Here is a 20,447-nt window from a genome sequence, read left to right as displayed (position 1 = left end):
AATAGACACTTTCTGAAGCAGCTCCATCCATTTTGCAACATATTTAGGCTTGTTCAGAGGCAGCACTATAAATTAAAATATAGTGTTTGATTGAGCTGTTTCATTGATTAATTGATAAATATAAAGACATAACCAATAAATCTGAACATACTAATGTTGATTATTAGTAATAAATTCTTTCCAGACAAAGTAGTCCTTTGTTTTATGGTAGTGTGACCTACAACAAATCCATGTACTCCTTCCCATAAAGTAGTAGTCTGGAATATGTTGTGGTGTGAGATTTAAAAAAAAAAGAAATCAATGATGTACTCTTTCACTGAAACACTTATCGGAATAATTATCAAACACAATCAAACAATAACTCAGTCATGGCTGAAAAGTAACTGTGACTAAATTGCAACCCCATGTTCATTTTATTGCCTTAACAGTCCTTAGGTTGCAGTTAAATTCTTCCAACATTACAGCTTAGCTGTTTGCTTGTTTGTTTACCTGACGTTACTCTCATATGAAGCTCTCTGGTTCATGTGCCCAAAGAACATTTTCAGGCCCGGGAGTATCATAAAACCACATGGTGGGATTCAATACAAAACAAAATCTTCAAGCCACCATTAGAAACACCTGTGATGCCACATGCACTCCTTCAAGAGCATGTTTTTGTTTTTCCGAAGAGACGGGAGATGGAGAGGCCATTTTCCCCCTCTGTGGCTTGAGGAGTGGCCTCTTGTTGAAACTTCACACAGTGACTCATTGTGTGAAGGACCCACGCAAGCAGCCTGCTGAGTAAAAAAAAAAAACACAGAAAAACACACACAAAAAGGTACACACACACGCACACACGCTCAGAGTGTCCATCCTAAAGGGCAGGTGTGCAGCAGGTGCTGCATGCTCTGGACAAACAGAGCGTGTTTGTCTTGTGGATGGAAAACACTGCCTGTAAAATAATAGAGAGAGCGCACCGCTCACCGATAACAGATGAGGCTCTAAAACCCTCATTAGAGACACTGGATGGGTGACTGCCCTCACTGCAAAATGGATCTCATATATTTGATGACACCCTTTGCTCAAAATGGATGTTGGGGATGGGGTTGGTTGGTTGGATGAGGGGGTAGGGGTGGAGGCACATGGATGCAATAGCACTTTTTCCATACTGTGAAGAGGACTAAGGAAGGGAAGTGAGTTTGTTTTTCTAAGATTTCCTTTCCATGAATTTCCATAAGAAAACTGGTTGCTTCATCAAGCGTTTTGTTTTGCAAGCGCCCTTGGTCTATATTTTCCTTTTTATTGTTTCCACAGTGTGTGGGCCCACATTTGTTTTTTTGTTTTGTTTCTTTACTACACACACACACACACAGAGGCAATCTTCTGTCTCTCCTCACCTCTTATAAAAACCTGGGTTACATGGATGCGAACACAATTGATATTCGGAGAGGGCCAAACTCCAGCTAATGAATTGAATCTTGTTTTGAGGGCTTCTGAAGGATGGGAGGCGGCGAGTGAGCCGACTGTGATGTTTCAGGTGATGAGCCCCCCTCCCTGTCTCCTCGGGAAGGACATTCGTCTGTGTCTGTGTCTGCGTCTGTGTCTCTTGTCTGCACGCAGCTTTTGAAATGACAATTTTACAGAGACGTGGAGCCATCAGAATGAGATATGTTAAGGACTGTCAATGACGGCAGGTTTCAGAGAGTCATTCATTCGCTCACAGAGCTTCCCTGACGAAGGACACAAACACATCACTTCTTTTTCAGAACTAGTGGGTGTTCAGTGAAACCATGTGAAGTGTCCTGCTCTATACTGATACCTATATATCAGTATCCTTATCTCGAAGCATTTCTATGTCTGAGAAAAACAGATATTGAATATCTAAAGTCAAGTTCAACAAAAAAACGTTTCTCTCTGTCTACATTTATTTAAGTTAGTGTCTATTTTTATATTCTTATCATATTCTACTGCTAGCTGTTCCCAAGACAGTTGACTCGGGAATGTTGACATTTTGACATGGGAATGATTATTTCATTTCAAACGTGTACTTGATTGCCTGATGAGATTAGGGAAATAATTTTCACTTCTTTTAATGTGGGTTTTAGCGTGAGCAGAGTTCAAACATTCTCTGCAAAATAATCAGGCAAGGGGAGGCAAAGTCATTGGCCATATTCCCCATTGTGGGTGGGTTAATTGACTGGAGGAAATAGGATATTAGTGATAACTATCAGTTGTGTAATGAAAAGATAGGTTGTTTGGAAATTGGTGGTGAAATGTTTTGCCGGAGAAAAACGTCAGGGCCTTCGTAATGGCTCCCAAACCAATGATGATGTACGGTTCAGATTTATCTTGACAGCTGACAGCTGCCTGATAAGAGCTGTAAAAGTGAACGGAGAGTAACTGATCACAAACCTTTCTTTTTTTCTTCTTACAAGAGGGGAATTGTCTGTTTTTATTATTTGTTTGTCTCAGTTTAAGCTCAAAAAACAATGTTGCTAGAGCTTTTATAACTAATGAGTGATGGATCATAAAGCTGTTACCTTCAAATAAAGGCTTCAAACTCATTTTGAAGCTACAATGACTCATAATATGGAGAATGTGTGCCTGGAACGTTTGCTATTGCAGTATGTAACATTGTTGATCCGGTAGGATCATGACCCATTTAGTTGTTTTTTCACAAATTGGGTACTGTCTTTGCGTTAAATGGCATTAAATATTGACACTAAGGGGCATAAATATAAACTCTTTAATGGTGTTGTTTTAACATTGGATGTGTCCAGCACAGTGCAGGATCATATGCTGACCACCCAGGCTGCCTGGAAAGAGACTGGGTGTCATAATTGTTTCCCAAAGCCAGATGAGTTCCCGACCAGTCCAAGCACCTGTGCCCGCCTATAACACAAGACTAGATATGACAGGATTTGTGTCTGCTATTTGTCATTGCATGATTGCCAGAGTGAGATGAGGTTGAATTCAAACCAGAGTCAAAGCCCTCAGTCATTGGCTCCAAGGTTAAATCAGCAGAGGTTTCAGCAGAGATGAATATAATATATGTTAAATATCTTCGGACATTTTGTGGTGTAACAGAAGACTGTTGAACATGCCTTGTTTTTGTGGTGAGTTACTTGATTGGCCACATACAGAGAAAAGCCCATGCTGGCTGCTTTTTTCCTGACAGGCAACCCAATCATAATAAATTATATATGGGCTGCTTTATTTATCATATCTCTGTTTATGTTTCGAGAAAGCCTCTCCATGACCCCTATCATCTCCGGCATCTATTGTCGTTCTTCATCACAGTGGATGCTGTTGCTGCTGCTGCCTCCACCTAGAGTCAAAAGCCGGGCATGTTTAAGGTGCAACACATTGATTTGTGCATCAGTAGCTCTGACCCTGGATACCTTATCTATGGCTTTGCGGTGACCTTTGACCCGGGGAAGCCTCGGCTGAGTGCTAATCTGCCTCCGTCTCCCTGCTGGAGGTGGTCACTGAAGGGGGGAAGCTTGGTCGCTGGTCCGGCTCCACTTCCTCTGTGCATTAGGGCAATCATTTTCATCAGAGAGCCAATGGCTTACGAGGCAGACCAGACCAATATATCTCATTTGATACATGGTGCTATTTGATTTAGCTACCCCATATTACATTATATGATTTAGTTTAGCTTGTGTCTCAAATTGCTCGTGGAGAGATCGTAAATCTTCTCAATTTAGCCCTGTTATCATCACCAGGTTTTCTTATTATAATGGAATCTTTTGTGTGTTGTTCTGTGTGCCTGTATGTGCGTTTTTTGTTGGTTTGTGTGTGGGTGCGTGTGTGTATGTGTGTGTTTGTGTTTGTGTGTGTGGTTTGATCATATTAGAACATTGCCCCTTTTGTAATGGATTTAAGTTCATTGTTGTAAGGGGCATGCAAAATACAGTCTTGTTTCATTGTAAATAAGGTAAAATCAAGGTGTGCACTTTTGCAGGGAAAAAATATATAAAATAAATTGAATTTACATAGAGGTAAGGCTTTTATTTTATTTTTGTGGGGGAAATCATTAGCGGTGAAGTAGAATTTGTTTAGGTTGCTGTCCTTTAATAGTTAATTTATTCCACTAATTGCGTTAGTGATTTAATGCCCTTGGCAGAATTAGTACAGTAGTGATAAAATTTTCAGTTCTTTAGTTCTCGTTCAACTTGTGTTTATCCGTCTTTTTTTAACAGCATCCACATGGCAGCCCTTAATTAGCTATGCCTTAGCACTCATAACCATGTTGGTGCTATTGATTAATAAAAAAAAGTCAATACTTCAGCACTAATTGAATTTCGGACTCTACTCCTCAGGCTAATGATAAATTGCACTGTAAAGTCTTGAGTGTACAAAACATAACTTTCGGGTTCCTATAGGGCATCTTCGACTGGCCCCAAATCAGTGGAGCGCCAACCAGAATGATGACTCTACAGTATTATGGGATGGCTGCCTCTTCTGTGTCCTAGCAATGGCCAATCTGCATCTCTCTCTGTCAACTAAGGGTCACATTTCTATTACAAGCCTCGGCGGAATCTAATTTGCCTTGGCGAGGGGGACAAGAAGACATTGATTGAAATAGGGTCCCAAGGGCATTTGAAGTTCTCGTTTTTCTACACGGGTCTTTACACGTTGCGTTTGCAGTGGTCAGTGATGCATGATGTGTTTGACCGATCATTTACAACAATGCACAATGCAAAAGGCAGGCGATGGGCTTGGTTGGGTCTCTGTCATGAGGGAGTGGGGGAGGTGGAAAAGGTTTCCAGATTGGTTGCTCTGCTGCCCACTTTGGGATGTAATTATTGCCGTAAGGAGTTAATGATTTAAGATGTCAGTTTGTTGCCTTGTAAAGTGTGGTATTGCCCTTGTTTGAAGGATCTTTTTTGTCCTGTATAATACTCATTATACACACACGCATGCTAATGGCCAATTCAAAGGTCTAAAAGGACATTGCAGGATATGGTGACAATTCAAAGTTAAAAACAAACCGTATAATTTAAAAAAGGGTATTAGCACACAAAAAAAATGCAGTGTATGGGGAATACTGTTTTAAACATAGAGTAGAGAAGGAAGCTGACCCATGTAATTTCACAAACACTTGAACGTAAAGGAAATGCCATTGCCTGATGCAATTCTCAGAGCCAGTGGTCCGTGTAATATCAACTGCTAGTCCGTCGGAGCTGGGGCAGGTGGGATGTGAATGGCTCAGCAGGTGCTCTATCCGAAAGCCACAGGCAGTCAGCAGACTGATAATGTGTTGGAAGAAAACACATAAAGAAACCACAGCACAAATTAATGCAATTAGTGCAGTGAATGGTAAAGTCAGCAAATGTTGCTAAGCTAATAGTCAGAGCACTTTTTGGTTTTCATTGGATGTTTCCTCAAGAGTTCTGCTGTTAATAATACAACCTTTAGGTGAATGGGTAGAGTATTTGAATAAACACCATGGTAAATGTACAGTACATACTGTATATGCCAGAGAATACTGTTCAAATATACTGTGCCAGAATATACTGTTCAGATACAGAAGCAGTAGTTCCCTACTTTTGAACAATGAATCATCTGCTCATGTTTGTACAGTATACCGAGAGCCTGCTGTCCCACACCACACACCCCATTGAAACCAAATGTAGATGATAACAAGCCTAACAATAATTGCCTCAAACTGCCTTCATGGCTTAATGGAGCCTCATCTATGCATCGTGATGTGCCATCCCATCCCAGGGGGGGAGCCTAAAACCCAATTCTGATGTAGCAGTCAGTCCCCAAGGAGATCATAAAATCTAATTTCTCCATGACTGATGATTATTGCGGGAGGTTTTTTGGACTTTGTTCAGATGGATGGAAGATTTGATTGCGCTCATGATGACTGGTTGATCAATGCGTCATGTCATTATGACCAGGACTGGGTCTGTGTAGTTAGGCAATTACACAATACCTGAGGCTAGGCACTGATCTAAAACAGAGTGGTGGTGCCTAGAACATCTAAACAGGCTTCTCAATGCTTGATTGGCCATTAACGCACCATACAAATGAAGGCTGTTGTAATGAATCCTTTTAGAGTCCCTCTCCTATGTGTATCAAAAGAGTATATATACTTATACTTTGTGTCCTTGTGTGAAATTAACTGATAGTTGCCACATGTATTATGCTTCATGATATTGTAAGCTATACATGCAAAACAGAGGGGGCTTTTTTATTAATCAATAAGTTATTTGACCTAAAAACTGACCATACAAGGAATACAAGGTTTCTTGGTCAAATACATTTAAACACACAGGCAAAATAGATGAAAGTGTTTTCAGTTTTCAGGCAGCTACAGTGCTACGCTATGGGGGCATGCACATGGGGGCTCATGAACATGCCCCCAGTGTGTAGCACTGTAGTGCCTGGCAGCTCTAGCGGTTGGCTGCAGCAACTCGAGCTTGGTAGAACCGATTGTTTTCGTTTTTTTTCCCTGCACTGACGGTACTCGGTGACCTTGAGAAACAGAGATCTATGTGAAAATCGCCGAAATTGGCCATTAACGCACCATACAAATGAAGGCTGTTGTAATGAATCCTTTTAGAGTCCTTCTCCTATGTGTATCAAAAGAGTATATATACTTATACTTTGTGTCCTTGTGTGAAATTAACTGATAGTTGCCACATGTATTATGCTTCATGATATTGTAAGCTATACATGCAAAACAGAGGGGGCTTTTTTATTAATCAATAAGTTATTTGACCTAAAAACTGACCATACAAGGAATACAAGGTTTCTTGGTCAAATACATTTAAACACACAGGCAAAATAGATGAAAGTGTTTTCAGTTTTCAGGCAGCTACAGTGCTACGCTATGGGGGCATGCACATGGGGGCTCATGAACATGCCCCCAGTGTGTAGCACTGTAGTGCCTGGCAGCTCTAGCGGTTGGCTGCAGCAACTCGAGCTTGGTAGAACCGATTGTTTTCGGTTTTTTTTCCTGCACTGACAGTACTCGGTGACCTTGAGAAACAGAGATCTATGTGAAAATCGCCGAAATTCTCCTTTAAGGCACATGGGGATAGCTGAGTCTACTGTAGACACTCTACTACAGTCAACATAAACCAGTCACCTGTCCCTACCTGTCTCCATATACCTGTACATTATTGCCTCCTTAACTTCATGTCAATCTCACATCATACCAACCTTTTCCATAGCTGTTGGTCCAGCTCCAAAGTCCAAACATAATCTAGACTGGTATGGACACTGTCATCAGTGTCAAAAGATAGTTATATCATGTTATGATGTTATGATCATAGATCATAGATATGATGTCATGGGTTTGAATGAGTTTTCGTTTTACTAATGTGGTTTACTTTTCTCTCCACTCTGTTGAGTTTCACTAGACTGCATACATACAAACCATATATGGCAGTGATGATCAATAATACTATCTCCCCTCCCTTTACCACTGTGACCATAACTGTTTGCCCATAAGCAAATTAAAAGACTGTGCGATGCCACAGTGACGTCTCCATGGATTGAGCTGAGCTCTAGTGGGCCATGGAGTATGCGTGGCTGCGATGTGATGGTAGTCTGCTGTACAGGAAGGGCAGGATGCCCAGTCTGGACGTGTGGAGTTAGTGTCCATTGGGTGGACCAACCAGTGACACCTCCACGTGACAGTTGTTAATTATGCTGCACTTCTGGTACAAGATAGAGCTGAGCTTCACCAAAAGCCATTCAGTAAAGCTTTAAGAAAGGCCCAATGACAGTGGTGTACGCAATATTGTATAATGATATGGTATACACTAGGTTAGATGGATGCTTACATGTAGGTACTTCATTCTGCTAACAAGAATAAAACTGTACTTAGGAGGAGACTGTTTGTTCTAGCTGGACCACTGATAACAAAAGCCTAAATGTCCACTTTACCAAATGTCACCCAGTGTCTTCTCAGTAAGCCTATATGGAGTTTGCTGCAGTTGTACAGATCTGCAGTGTGCAGTTACTGTATGAGTGGAATGGTTTGCCTTGTGTGCAGGCATACGACCCTGCACACGCTCTGTCTCTGTCCCCAGGATGAGTTAAAACCATTCGCTTGCCTGTTGATTAGAATTGCAATTGATTAGCCAGCTGTTGGTTACTTGACTCCTCAGCAGATCGTTATAGCAGGCAAACACATTGAATGTTGACCTTGGTTGAAAGGGCAAGGGTCTTCCTTTTTTGGCAACGGATCAGTATGGCTTTTGTGTGCATTTATATAACTGATCAACCCATAAAAAAAAATCTAGCCCAGAAGGAAAAAAGTCCAGCGTTCCCATTATAGATTATTGCATTGAATCAACACCAGCAATTGCCGTCTGTCAAAATGATGATTGCTCTTACAGGCCGGGCCAGGCACAGTATAATAGCTAGTGAAAGGATCTGCTATTGTTTAAGCCCGGCAGTCACTGTGGATATGAAGCATCGTAAAGTCTTTGATACAGTATCAGCCATCGGCCAAGCGGGTTTCAGTTTAGTGGTATGCTGGAGCAGCAAGCAGTTGAGCTCCGCCATCACATGATCTCATAGATGGTAAATCTCTCCAGCAGGCAGCGCATGTGTTGAGCTAATCGAGTTCCTGTCTTTGTCCCCGGCCGTGGCCAGTGTGCATGGCATCTCCGTAGCCGTGCCTTTTGCATTCCTGCAGAGCTCTCTGGCCTGCCCACCAGGCTTTATTTATACGGTGTTAAACTGAGGGCTTGTTTGCCTCGACGAAAAAAGCACCAAAAAAAGAGAGATCTGTCGTCTGAACGAGCCTAATGCAATGAATAACTTTATTTGTGACAGCTTTTCCTGTAGCTTCCTATAGTTTTCAAATCCATCCATCTATCCATCCATCCATCTCTTTCTTTCTCTCTCTCTAGCTCTCTCTCTCACTCTTTCTCTGCCACAATTCTCTGACTAACCCAGGTTACTGTAAACCCTCATTGTTGTTGGTTGAGTTCTCTGTAATGCCCGCAAGCTGAAATCAATATGATCAGATTGTATCATTGTGTTTACTGTCGTAATCCATTCGGCGGTTGTGTGAGGTCAGATCGGTGGGGCATCTCTGATAAACTGAGTCTCTATTACGGCGAGGAAAATGGCACGTCCCTAGTCATCATCGTATGGCATTTAGGAACACTTTAGGGGGGAATTTGCCTGATATTGCAAAACAGGCGGTCTTTCTGCCTGCAAGGCCTGTTTGATGCATTCACCTAATTACCTCGGACTGCCTCCCTTTTTTTCTTGGCTTCCGTCCTGGAAATAAATTAAATTTTGAAAGATATAAACCAATTGGAGAGCCCGTCGGTTCACTGTAGGCTTACTCATGCCCTGGCTAAAGTCTTACAAGTAAATTCTAGTTTAAATAATTAATCAACTCATACTCTAATCCTGGTGTGTCTCTGTAGAAACACACACACGCACACACACACACACACACACACACACACACACACACACAGATACATACAAACACACACATACAAACACACACACACACACACACACACACACACACACACACACACATACATAAGATATATATAGACAGAATATGTTCAATTCCATATGTAAGCTGAACATTTGAACACACACACGAGTGCACAAAAACACAACTGACTCTCTAGTCATTCACTCAGTCAACTCCTCAATAGTTTACCTTAAACTATTTAACTTGAATTTATGCGTTTCGTGATGAGACAAGTTAATCAATACTTTAAATTGAACCAAGAGCTGTTTATCTTGGTAACTTACTGGTGCTTAAAAAAGACTAATCCTACATGAGGTCCAAGATGATTGCACTCCTGTCAGATGCTCTCTAACTCTCTCCACCTCCAATACTACTCAGTAAAAACCTTAGACCTTTTTAAAATCTAGGATCAGTGTAAGGCGCCCATCAACCAAGCTGCCAGGACACAGTGGTGTTTTTAAAGAAGGTGACGTACAAAGGAAATGCGTACGAAGGAAATGCATACGATAGAGCCCAGGACCTCAGCTGATCCAGTCAGTAGCAGCGCTGTTTATGATTGCTTTTGCAGTGGAGCAGACATAGAGTGTTCCCTGCCAAAGCTCTGGAGGAGTAGAGCAGAGGTGAGTCCTGTTACAGGTCCAGCCCAGCAGCTCAAACCTCCGCCAGTAGGGCCAGTAGTGCCGCCTCAGGCTTGGCATCACTGATGAGGCAGAGGCCACTGGCCTTGGTCCAAGCAGTAGTAGAGATGGCATGCTTCCTCCACACCAATCCATCTACCCACCCCCCCCCCCCCCCACCCCCCCATCTCAACCCATCCGTCTGCAGCAACACCCCCTCAGCGTTAGCCAGCTCTATGAATCTGCTGCAGGGATCTTGTTAGGCAGCACCTTCTTCCGCCCAGTTGCAGGTTGTTTTGTGAGAAAAGGAGACAAGTGGTGGTCCCAAGTGGGTTTACAAAGTCATTGTGGTTGAGAGTTCTTGAATTCAAGGAAGGGCTTATATAATTGTGGCTATTGTAAATAAGGTGTGGAGCTGTGCTTTACTCAGAAATACACGTGGCCATGAAACTGGCTTGCAATATTGTTGCAATTAGTGGTAGTGGCTTTTAGTTGAAGGAATATGTCTACATCTGGTGGTCAGACGCGGAAGTAGCAACATATCTACCTTACATCTGTGCTTTGGTAAATAACATGGATATCAAATTCTAGATCAGTTTATATTGAAGTTTGGTATCATATTCATATTCATATTCAGTGACATCTGATACAGTCCTGCTCTTTTGAAATATCGTGAAATCCTTCATGTAGTACGAGACACATCAGTGGATCATTTAACAAGGTGGTCCTTGTGTTTGTTTTGGTCTCGACAAGGCATTTAATAAAGGGTCTTGTAGCAGGCCTGAGTGTATCTCCGTCCTTCAGGAGCGCCGGCCACATTTTATCCATCAGTCCGGCCTCCTGTCATCCAAGCACAGCAAAATTAAATCAGCGTCTGAAACCAGAGCCAAGGCCTAAACTGCACCAACAGAAATAGCAAATCAAGTTTCACTGTCTGCTAATGACATTAGTGCGTTCCCTAAATGGCCGCGCACCGTCGTCGAACAGGAGCACATCGGGGGATATAATTACGGGGCAAACACTCGGCGTCTCCTTTTTCCGGTAAAACACGCAAGGACTGTTATGGTGTTTTATAGATAACCCCCCCCCCCCCCCCTCCCTTTCTCCTCTCATGCTCTCTCTCTCTCTCTCTCTCTCTCTCTCTCCCTTGTCCACCTCTCCACATAGGCCCCTTGCAGGTAGTGATTCATCTCTTTGCCGTATTATGTTAGCCTCTCTAATTAAGCTTCCCAAGGTGAGCTCAAGGAGAAACGGAAACCACATCTTATTGACCATGTGAGAAATTCATTAGAGGAGCAGTGTCATCGTGTCACATGATCTTCCCTTTCAATTTCCGTTGATTTAAAAGCCAAAGGGGACGTTTCTGTGTGACTGACTGACCTGTGCAAGGCATCTGAAATAAGCCGAGCCTCTTTGATTTTGTTTTGTTGTGGTTGTCACTTTTGTTCGGGCTGTTTGAATAGAATGAAATCGATCATGTCTTTCTTCTGAAGAGCACAATGCCCTGTCACATGTAGATTGATACTACGCAGCAGCGGGGGCGAGGACAAATTGTTGGGCTCTTGTTACGAGGAGGGGGGGGGGGGGTTAACTGTGCAAAGGGGCTGAGTAGCTCACACAAAACCAATATCACTGCCTGTTATTGGCAAAAGACAAATAGAGCGGGCAATCACAGGTCTGGTGATTGGTTTGGCTCATGGTGTGTACTTGCACCTGGCCTCTGGTGAGACACATCTGTCTTGATTTTGAAGTTTGGTGCTGACACTCACGTAGCTTTACCAGCCCTGCAGAAGGCATCTGTTTTTTTCAAGGCTTTTACTCACAGAGCTGAGTAATTACTTATAGTAATGTTACTTGTTTTATTTCATTGTTGTGATGTATGATACCTGTGTGTGTGTGTGTGTGTGTGTGTGTGTGTGTGTGTGTGTGTGTGTGTGTGTGTGTGTGTGTTTCACAGTTTCCACAGGTCTGCACTTTCCACTGAATGTCTACACTGAGAACATTTACATCGGGCAGCCTGCCGGGTCGCCCGTGCTTCAGGTCCACTCCATGCGGGACACGGACTCGGAGAGGCCGCACTTCTACCTGTGCTGGCAGAATCCCAACAGGCCCCCACACTACGCGTCCTGGTTCCACATGGACGAGTCCTCGGGCATGATCAGCATGAACAAAACACTGGAGTGGAGCGACTTCACTTTTTGTGAGTTACACTTCCCGCTATAGGCTCCCCAAATAAGCTACACTCATCTCAGCTAGCAAATAAGCTAGCATCTCATCTCAGATCCTTGCCCTGTTGACAGGGGTGTCACTAGACCCAAAACTCTATTGGGCACAGTCTAATCTAATGATAATAACAATAATCTGCTGCCAAAGAGGCAACAGGAGCTAGTTACAAATCTTAACTTATTCACTGGGGCACAGTAGTTCAATACTGGGGCAGGTGCCCCAGTAAAAGGGGTCTAGTAAATCAGGTTTATAGGCCAACTATACACACACAAGGAATTTGGTCTCTGCATTTATCCATCTTTGAATTAGTGAACACACAGTGAGGTGAAGCACACACTAACCTGGAGCAGTGAGCTGCCTTGCTACAGCGGCACTCGGGGAGCAGTGAGGGTTTAGGTGCCTTGCTCAAGGGCAGCACTTGGATGTGGGCATGGGAGAGCAGTGCTCAACCACTTCCCCCGCCCACATTTTTGCTACTGGTCGGGGATAGAACCGGCAACCGTTTCGGTTCCAAGCCGAAGCCCTAACCAGTAGGCCATGGCTGCACCTAGTACCCCTAGTGACGCCCATGGCTGCTGGGTCCTGACACTGGTTCTCGGGATTGTTTTGAAAGGATCATGAACATGATAACGTTGAAATAACCTCATTGTGCAGCACACATTGAGTATATGAACATATCATAACATTTGTGTCATTGCTGTTGTATCATACAACTTCAATAAAGAGCCATCACTCTGAGAATAAGGTTGTAAATGATTATGTATTTTGAGGATTGTCAGTTCGGTTCAAATGGTGCCTTTTACTCACTTGCAAGTAAGTCCTAAATTTATCCTGATATCTTTTACATTTTCCTGTTTAATATTTTGATATATGTGACTTAAAAGATTCTCAGTCAACAGCAACATGCAACAGCAACATTAGCTCTGTCTTACAAAGCCATTACATATCCCTTAGCACTACTCTGTATCCTTGGACCTCACCAGCGATGCTGCTTATCCAGAGAATAGAGGCAGGTGCGTTAAGTGCACTTCCCTGATAGGAGACTTTGAGGTCAGAGGTGCTCTAACGTGCTCCTATATCTCCCTCCGCTGCCACAGGGATTAGTTAATCATTAGGCCTCTTTACTGCAAGCCTTACGACATTCCATGCTGTCATGTCGCTTTATAAGTCTGCATCAATACAAATGTTCAGAAAATATGTTTTATGAAGGATATGTGTGTCAAATTACAACAGCTAGGCCTACACTACCAGTCAAAAGTTTGGAGACACAATTTCCATTCCACTCCATTATAAACAGAATACCAGGTGAGATCATTTGCATTGTTTTTTTACTCAGGGCAGCAGTTTTCAGATTACATTATGTGCTTAAGGGTTCTCCAATGTTTTCTCAGTTAGCCTTTTAAAATGATCTGAGATAGTAAACAGAATGTGCCTTTGCAACATTGGATGAATCTTGCTGATAATGGGCAATGTAGATATTGCATTAAAGATCAGACATTTCTTTCACCAACAGTCGAGAACCCTTTGGCAATTATGTAAGCACATAATGTAATCTAAAAACTGCTGCCCTGATTAAAAAAACATTGCAAATGATCTCAGATGGTATTCTGTCTATAATGGAGTGAAATGGAAATGTCGAAGTGTCTCCAGACTTTTGACTGGTATTGTATATACACATGAACTTCTGTCTTCATTACAGCTTAAGCAGTGAGATATTTTCAGTGATTTCACATCTAACATTAACCTTAACTCAAAGAAGCAAGTGAAAACGCAGTTATAACTAAAAATATCAGGGTCACTATGACAGATAGAAAAAACAACATTTTATTTAAAGTCTCTTTAATTTATTCCTCTCTTCACTCTAAACTTGCTGCTTTTCTTACTTGTGGTAACAGACCCCATGGGATCCTTCAAGAAGCTCAGCCTAAAGGCTTTTGTCGCCTACGAGCCAGTGCAGAGAGTCAGCTGCTACCTTCGGCCAACCGTGGAGATCAGCCTCATCCTCATCAATACCACAGCGCCCCCTTGTGACCAGATCAAGCTGGAGACACTCTGTTTCCCTGACAAGGAAGTGACTCCTCACATCACAGAGAACCGTCTGCCGGGGCCTCTGTACAAGCTGAGGAGGCTGGCCAGGTCCCACCTGTGCCCAAATTACACCATCAGCTACGGACTTGATGCAGGTAGGTAAACCTGGGCTTGTCATATTCCATTCTGCTGTTTTGCACTCCATTTCGCTCAGTAATAATGTGTTAGTGAGAGATGATGCATCTGTAAAGATGACCCCTTTCATAACTAAGCATAGTAGACTAAAATATTTAACTGTGTTTATGTATACATATAGATAGGTAGGTAATTAATAGGTAATGAAAAGAATATATATATGGGATTCTTCTAGCCTTTATTGATAGGACAGTGGAGAGTAGACAGGAAATGAGTGGAGAGAGATGGGGAGTAAGATGGAGAAATCAGGCCAGGCTTGATCCTGGGCACCTCGTGGACACTGGACCCGTATGTGACTTTGGATGGTGCCATTACTGTTCTATTCCCCTTCCCCCTCTAAAATTGTTTTTCTTTTTATTGCTTATTTTGTTTTGGCTTATTTGTACATTTCACTACATCTATTGTCTACTTTCTCTTTTGTTGTTGTTTTATAGTGATAGTAAACTTGTCAAAGTCATCATCACTGAAAATGAGGACTATACGGTCCGTGTATACAGTATACCCTCAATGAACTTCTGAGAATAAATAAAGGTTGATTGGATGAATGAATGAACAAATGAATGTTTCTATCCATGAATAATGAATCCTTTTGCATTTTGTTGTATTATGGTGCTCCCCTCTACAGACGACCCTATTCCGTTTGAGGTGGACGACACCACCTCTGAGTTGCTGGTGACCCGGCCGGTGGACAGGGAGGAGCGGGAGGTGTACCGCATGCAAGTGGTGTGCATGGTGGAGACCAACGAGACCATACATAAACTCTTCCTCCCAATGCACGTGAACGTCTACGATGAGAACGACAACGCACCGTACATAAACGGCACGGACACCGGGGACGTGGTGGTGGAGTTCAATCGAATGAAAGTGAGTTAAGTGCCCACTTTTGTTTGTTTCTCAGCTCCTTCAATAACACTTTTATTAGCCTTGAATGGGAAATGTACTGTATGCATACTCAGTCATGCATTACCTTGAACTGACGTAATTGGACAGAGAGTTTTTTTGTGATTTCAAAAAAAAAAGCCCTGGAACAGTATAAAGATTTCTTTTTTTATTATTATCTCAGGCTCAATGTCACTTGCAGGCAAAGACTGCATTGTGCTATTTTAAAAATGTCTGAACATAATTTCCTCTGTGGCTAAAACCTGCTTGAATCAGCAGTTCTATAGCACCCTCATTAATATATGGACTAATCTCTTGTCTATAATTAGCAAGTGTTTCGGTTAATGGGATATTCAGTGTCTCCTCCAAAGATATCAAGTAGCTTGATGCTTCACGTAAATTGATACTAGCCAATATCTTGGCTGTGATAATTGGAAATGTTGACAACACCATTTATGAGAAACGGCTAATGGGCGTCACATCATACAATGACGAGCAGAATTACAAGTGTGCATATTGCTTAATAGTTGTATGACAACACATGGCCCATTGCTTCTGCCTTTCACTGTGCAGTGTTAGTCTTTAACATGTTAACCTTTTGTTTTTGTAGGGAGCCGTTTTTGGCAACTTGACTGTTTACGACAGAGACACCACGCCCGTCTACCCCAAAGATCATATTCAGAACAAACTTACAGGCACCATGCTCACAAACGACACCTGGATCAAAAACACGTTCTCTGTGGCCCATTCCCTCAGAGAGGAAAAGGCCATGTTTGGCAATGTGCGGGGCACCGTCCATGAGTACAGTAAGTCAGATTTAAAAAGTCTGCTGCTGATATGGAACTATTTTTCTATTGGCTGGAGAGTGAGATGTTGTATTTGAACCTATTGATCTTTGATTGTCAAAAAATCCTTAGTATCATTGAAATCTTTCAATGCAATAGTCAAGTTGTGCATGTTTAAGAAAATTCTGTCCTTATTTTGTTCTTCAGGGATTGAGAGATGATAGAGACTGACTGGTTAATTCTGTCTATTTCACTGTTTCTTCAGAGCTGACCCTTACCAGGGACTTGTCTGTCATGGAGAATAGATCCTTCCAATTGGATTATCTGTTGATGGACAGGACATTTACTGGTGGGAATGGGAGCGTAATACTACACTTCAACGTGTCCATCCTGCCTGTGCCCATTCGCTTCACCAACATCAGCTATGTGTTCAACATCTCAAGAAAATCCACTGTTTACTCAAAGGTGTGTGACAAATCTTCAGTTACTTTACTGACGGTTGCCATTGTTGGTAGTGCAGTATTTGGCAATCTTTTTTTCAGTATGATTAACCTTTCTTTAAAATAATATATGTATTAATTTTCACTTTTACAACAAGTAAAACATGGATCCATTCTGAAATCCATTGAAGAAAACAAATAAACAAACAACCACACTTCAAACAAACAAACCAAAAACATGACACACCAACTCATACAAACAACAACAAAAGTTACTGCACAACATGATAGCAGAGACATCAAGCAGTATTTAGCGATCTTAATTTAAAGGTTGGCATTAAATGTGTTCAAGCACATCATTGTTTTTGTACAGTATGCAGTAAACATGTTAGTCCAAACAAAAAAAGAAGTACATATACTGTATACTTCAACATGCATTATGTTATATTTCAGATCGGTAAGGTGTGTGTGGACAACTGCCAGAAATTTCAGGGCATTGATGTGGAATACCAGCTGGAGATTGTGGACAGGAATGCGTCTGTGGACCTGCAGCCATGCTACGCAGCAGTGGGCATTGTGCGCAGTCTGAGGGAAGTTTCGGGGGTGCTGTTTGTGAACGACACTGAGGTGTTTCGCCGGCCAGAATGCCAGGAGCTTCAGTATGTTGTGGTTGCCCAAGAGCAGCAATTGCAACTACAGGCCAGGACCCAGCTGATTGTCATCTTTGAAGAAGAATGTGAGTCTTTACCATTTTCTCCCTCACACATGCAAGAAAACACACGCACATAGTCTCTCCCTCTCTCTGCCTCTGTATTTAAATATTGACCTTTTACAATAAATGAAAGACACACACTTTTCAGTAATATTCCAATGGTTAACAATGTCACAAACACTGTCTTCAGTAATCTACTAAAAAGAGGACTCTTGACTGCTTGAGAATGCCATGACTTACCAAATAATATTCCCACACCAAACTGAATAAATTGACAGCCCATTCAACCATTGGACTTTTGATGTTTAGCAGATAAGCTGGACTCTTCGGAGCAGCGTATTCTGTCATGTGCGGAAAAGAAGAAACAAGGGGAATGTGAGGCATTCCGGGGATTGGGAACGCCGACTGGGAGATGCCAGTGGAGACAAAGCACAGAGAAAGGTTCACAACCCAGACTTTTTGACTTCACTTAAACCCTCTCCCACACTGCCACCTTCTTCTCACATGATCTGATCTGCATAGAGTGGAGGACCTGCCTCCATTTTTAAAGAAGCTAATAATCTAAAATAAGGTTTACTGTGTCATTTTCTACTTACAGTGGCAGCCCATTTTTATTTATTTTGACAATATTTGATAAATGTTTTTCAGAGATATTTTGTGACTTAAATTCCTTGCGCCACCACAGGCATATCCCAGAATTACTCCACCTGTTCTCCCGACCTGCGGACGTGTCCAGATGGGTTCTGTGATGCAGTGGAGAGTAAAGACATAATCATATGCCCTCAGGACTGCACAAGTGAGCATCACAGCAGACTTAGCTGATGAGGAGTAGTTAGAAATAAATACAGTGCACTGCAGCTACACACAGAATAAACATATCTTATTATGTTAAATGATGTATTATGGGCTTATTATGTTTGTGCCATTATTCAGATGCATTATATATTTCATCATTGGAACTATGGCTCCATTTTAGGATATACTGCTTTGCTAATTTTCCTCCTTTATCTGTTGTGCAGGAGAAATTGTTGGTGGCCATGAGAAAGGGCTGATGTTTGGAATCAAAGCTGGCTATGGAACCTGCTACTGCTATTCCGAGCGGTGCTTCTGTGAAAAGGATCCTATAGAGGGTAATATGCTCATATTTTAATTATATATTTTTAATTATATATTATATAAATATTGAATATTACCAGTATTATATGTAGTGATACCTTGCCACCATGAATCATTTTGTCTGTGAAATATTTTTGAATGTACTCTTGTGCATCGTCAGTCAGACAGAATGGGATCAAAGTTTTTTGGATGTGTCACAATTTATAATGGATCTCTCGACTCTGCTTCTCTGCAGAGGCCATGTGTGATGACGTCTGCAAGACCATCATCGCCACGGCCGTGCTCCTCTCCTTCGTCCTCTCCATCCTCCTCTCCTCCTACTTCATCCATCGCTACCACAAGAGCACGCCCAAACCGCCCATTGCCTCCGCCGAGATGACCTTCCGCCGGCCCGCCCAGTCCTACCCCATCAGCTACTCGGCCAATAACGTGCGGCGAGGCTCTCTGGACTCAATGGAGAACCAGGTGGCCATCGACACGTTCAAAATACCGGTAAGGGATGCCAATGTGTTATGATCTTGCACCTACTAGCTTGAAAAGTACTGGTAAGCGAACCATATGGTGTTTTTATACAGTAATTTTCTTAATAAACACTTCCTTTGTTTTTATGGTTTGCCATCAGGAGGATCCAAAATGGGAGTTCCCTCGTAAGAATTTGGTGCTGGGTAAGACTCTCGGGGAAGGAGAGTTTGGAAAGGTGGTGAAAGCAACAGCCTTCCGACTGAAGGGGAAAGCTGGATACACGACTGTTGCTGTTAAAATGTTGAAAGGTAAGAGCAAATTATCAACACAAAATAGGTTAGATTGTAATAAGTGATCTCTGGAACAATATAGTAATTTCCTTTGGTATTAATACAATTCGATCTTGCTTTATAACGTGTCATTTCTCTGTTTTCCTCAGAAAATGCCTCTCACAGTGAACTGCGTGACCTTTTGTCTGAGTTCACCCTGTTGAAGCAGGTCAACCATCCACATGTCATAAAGATGTACGGTGCTTGCAGCCAAGATGGTAAGACTTCATCAACCTCTTTTTTCTTTTCTTAGCCCCAGACCTTGATCAAAAGTTTCAGACCACGCTTTTGTTGCTCAAATCTGTATGCTGGGCTTCTGTTCCTGCCATGCCTTCAGGTCCTCTGTATTTGATTGTGGAGTATGCCAAGTATGGGTCCCTGCGTAACTTCTTGCGAGAGAGCCGTAAGGTGGGCCCCAGCTACATGGGCAACGATGCCAATCGTAACTCCAGTTACTTGGAAAACCCAGACGAGAGGGCACTTACCATGGGCGACCTGATCTCCTTTGCCTGGCAGATTTCGAGAGGCATGCAGTACCTGGCAGAAATGAAGGTACGTATAGGGAGTCGTTTGAGTAATAACTTTGTTATAGTGAGGGTAGGAGTGGATGTCTTGTTTTACTGAGATGAATTATGTTTTATTCAATGCCAACTGTGTTCCACTTGAGGCTGCACTTAGAATGTAAAGAGGGCTCTCTGACAAATTGTATTTTCTTTGCCGACATTTGCTTTGCAGCTGGTGCACAGGGACCTTGCAGCAAGAAATGTTCTGGTGGCAGAGGGGCGGAAGATGAAGATTTCAGACTTTGGTCTGTCACGAGACGTGTATGAGGAAGACTCCTATGTTAAGAGAAGCAAGGTAACATTTATTAATCTTTTCATTCATCAGTATAAAGACTGAAGAAAATAATCAGTTACATTTAATTATTTTGTTTTATTTCCTCTTTTTCTTAGGGTCGCATTCCCGTCAAATGGATGGCCATAGAGTCACTGTTTGATCATATTTACACAACCCAAAGTGATGTGTGAGTACAAACTGTTGCTGTCAAAACGTTTAACAACAAATACGTATACGTAATTATATATGCCTTATTTATATTTATACTTAGCTATGGTTCATTTAAGGTTAATAGGTTACCAGGGACTCAAAATGAAAAAATATAAACCTTTGCTTACCGTGATTATTGCAACATATCTCAACAGTACAG

The 20,447-nt window shown here is 42.2% G+C and overlaps 1 protein-coding gene across 1 annotated transcript in view; it reads left to right on the top strand.

Annotated features, from left to right (window-relative positions):
• ret (ret proto-oncogene receptor tyrosine kinase) overlaps window positions 1-20,447 on the top strand; it is a 29,169-nt gene that overhangs the window by 1,507 nt on the left and 7,215 nt on the right. Inside the window, exons 2-16 of the mRNA XM_076285389.1 lie at window positions 12,026-12,268; window positions 14,190-14,477; window positions 15,143-15,381; window positions 16,007-16,202; window positions 16,447-16,646; window positions 17,075-17,357; window positions 17,643-17,774; window positions 18,019-18,129; window positions 18,353-18,463; window positions 18,685-18,941; window positions 19,072-19,219; window positions 19,351-19,458; window positions 19,578-19,792; window positions 19,976-20,098; window positions 20,194-20,264. Of these exons, the coding sequence (XP_076141504.1) occupies window positions 12,026-12,268; window positions 14,190-14,477; window positions 15,143-15,381; window positions 16,007-16,202; window positions 16,447-16,646; window positions 17,075-17,357; window positions 17,643-17,774; window positions 18,019-18,129; window positions 18,353-18,463; window positions 18,685-18,941; window positions 19,072-19,219; window positions 19,351-19,458; window positions 19,578-19,792; window positions 19,976-20,098; window positions 20,194-20,264 (2,725 nt within the window). The remainder of the gene's footprint in view (window positions 1-12,025; window positions 12,269-14,189; window positions 14,478-15,142; window positions 15,382-16,006; window positions 16,203-16,446; window positions 16,647-17,074; window positions 17,358-17,642; window positions 17,775-18,018; window positions 18,130-18,352; window positions 18,464-18,684; window positions 18,942-19,071; window positions 19,220-19,350; window positions 19,459-19,577; window positions 19,793-19,975; window positions 20,099-20,193; window positions 20,265-20,447) is intronic.

Source organism: Alosa pseudoharengus, unplaced genomic scaffold (assembly GCF_046254945.1).
Source record: "Alosa pseudoharengus isolate Yale_2024_CS ecotype anadromous, Long Island Sound unplaced genomic scaffold, YU_APseudo_1.1 YU_APseudo_1.1_scf_15, whole genome shotgun sequence".
NCBI classification, from domain to species: Eukaryota; Metazoa; Chordata; class Actinopteri; order Clupeiformes; family Clupeidae; genus Alosa; species Alosa pseudoharengus.
This window is presented reverse-complemented; position numbering and strand designations above follow the sequence as displayed.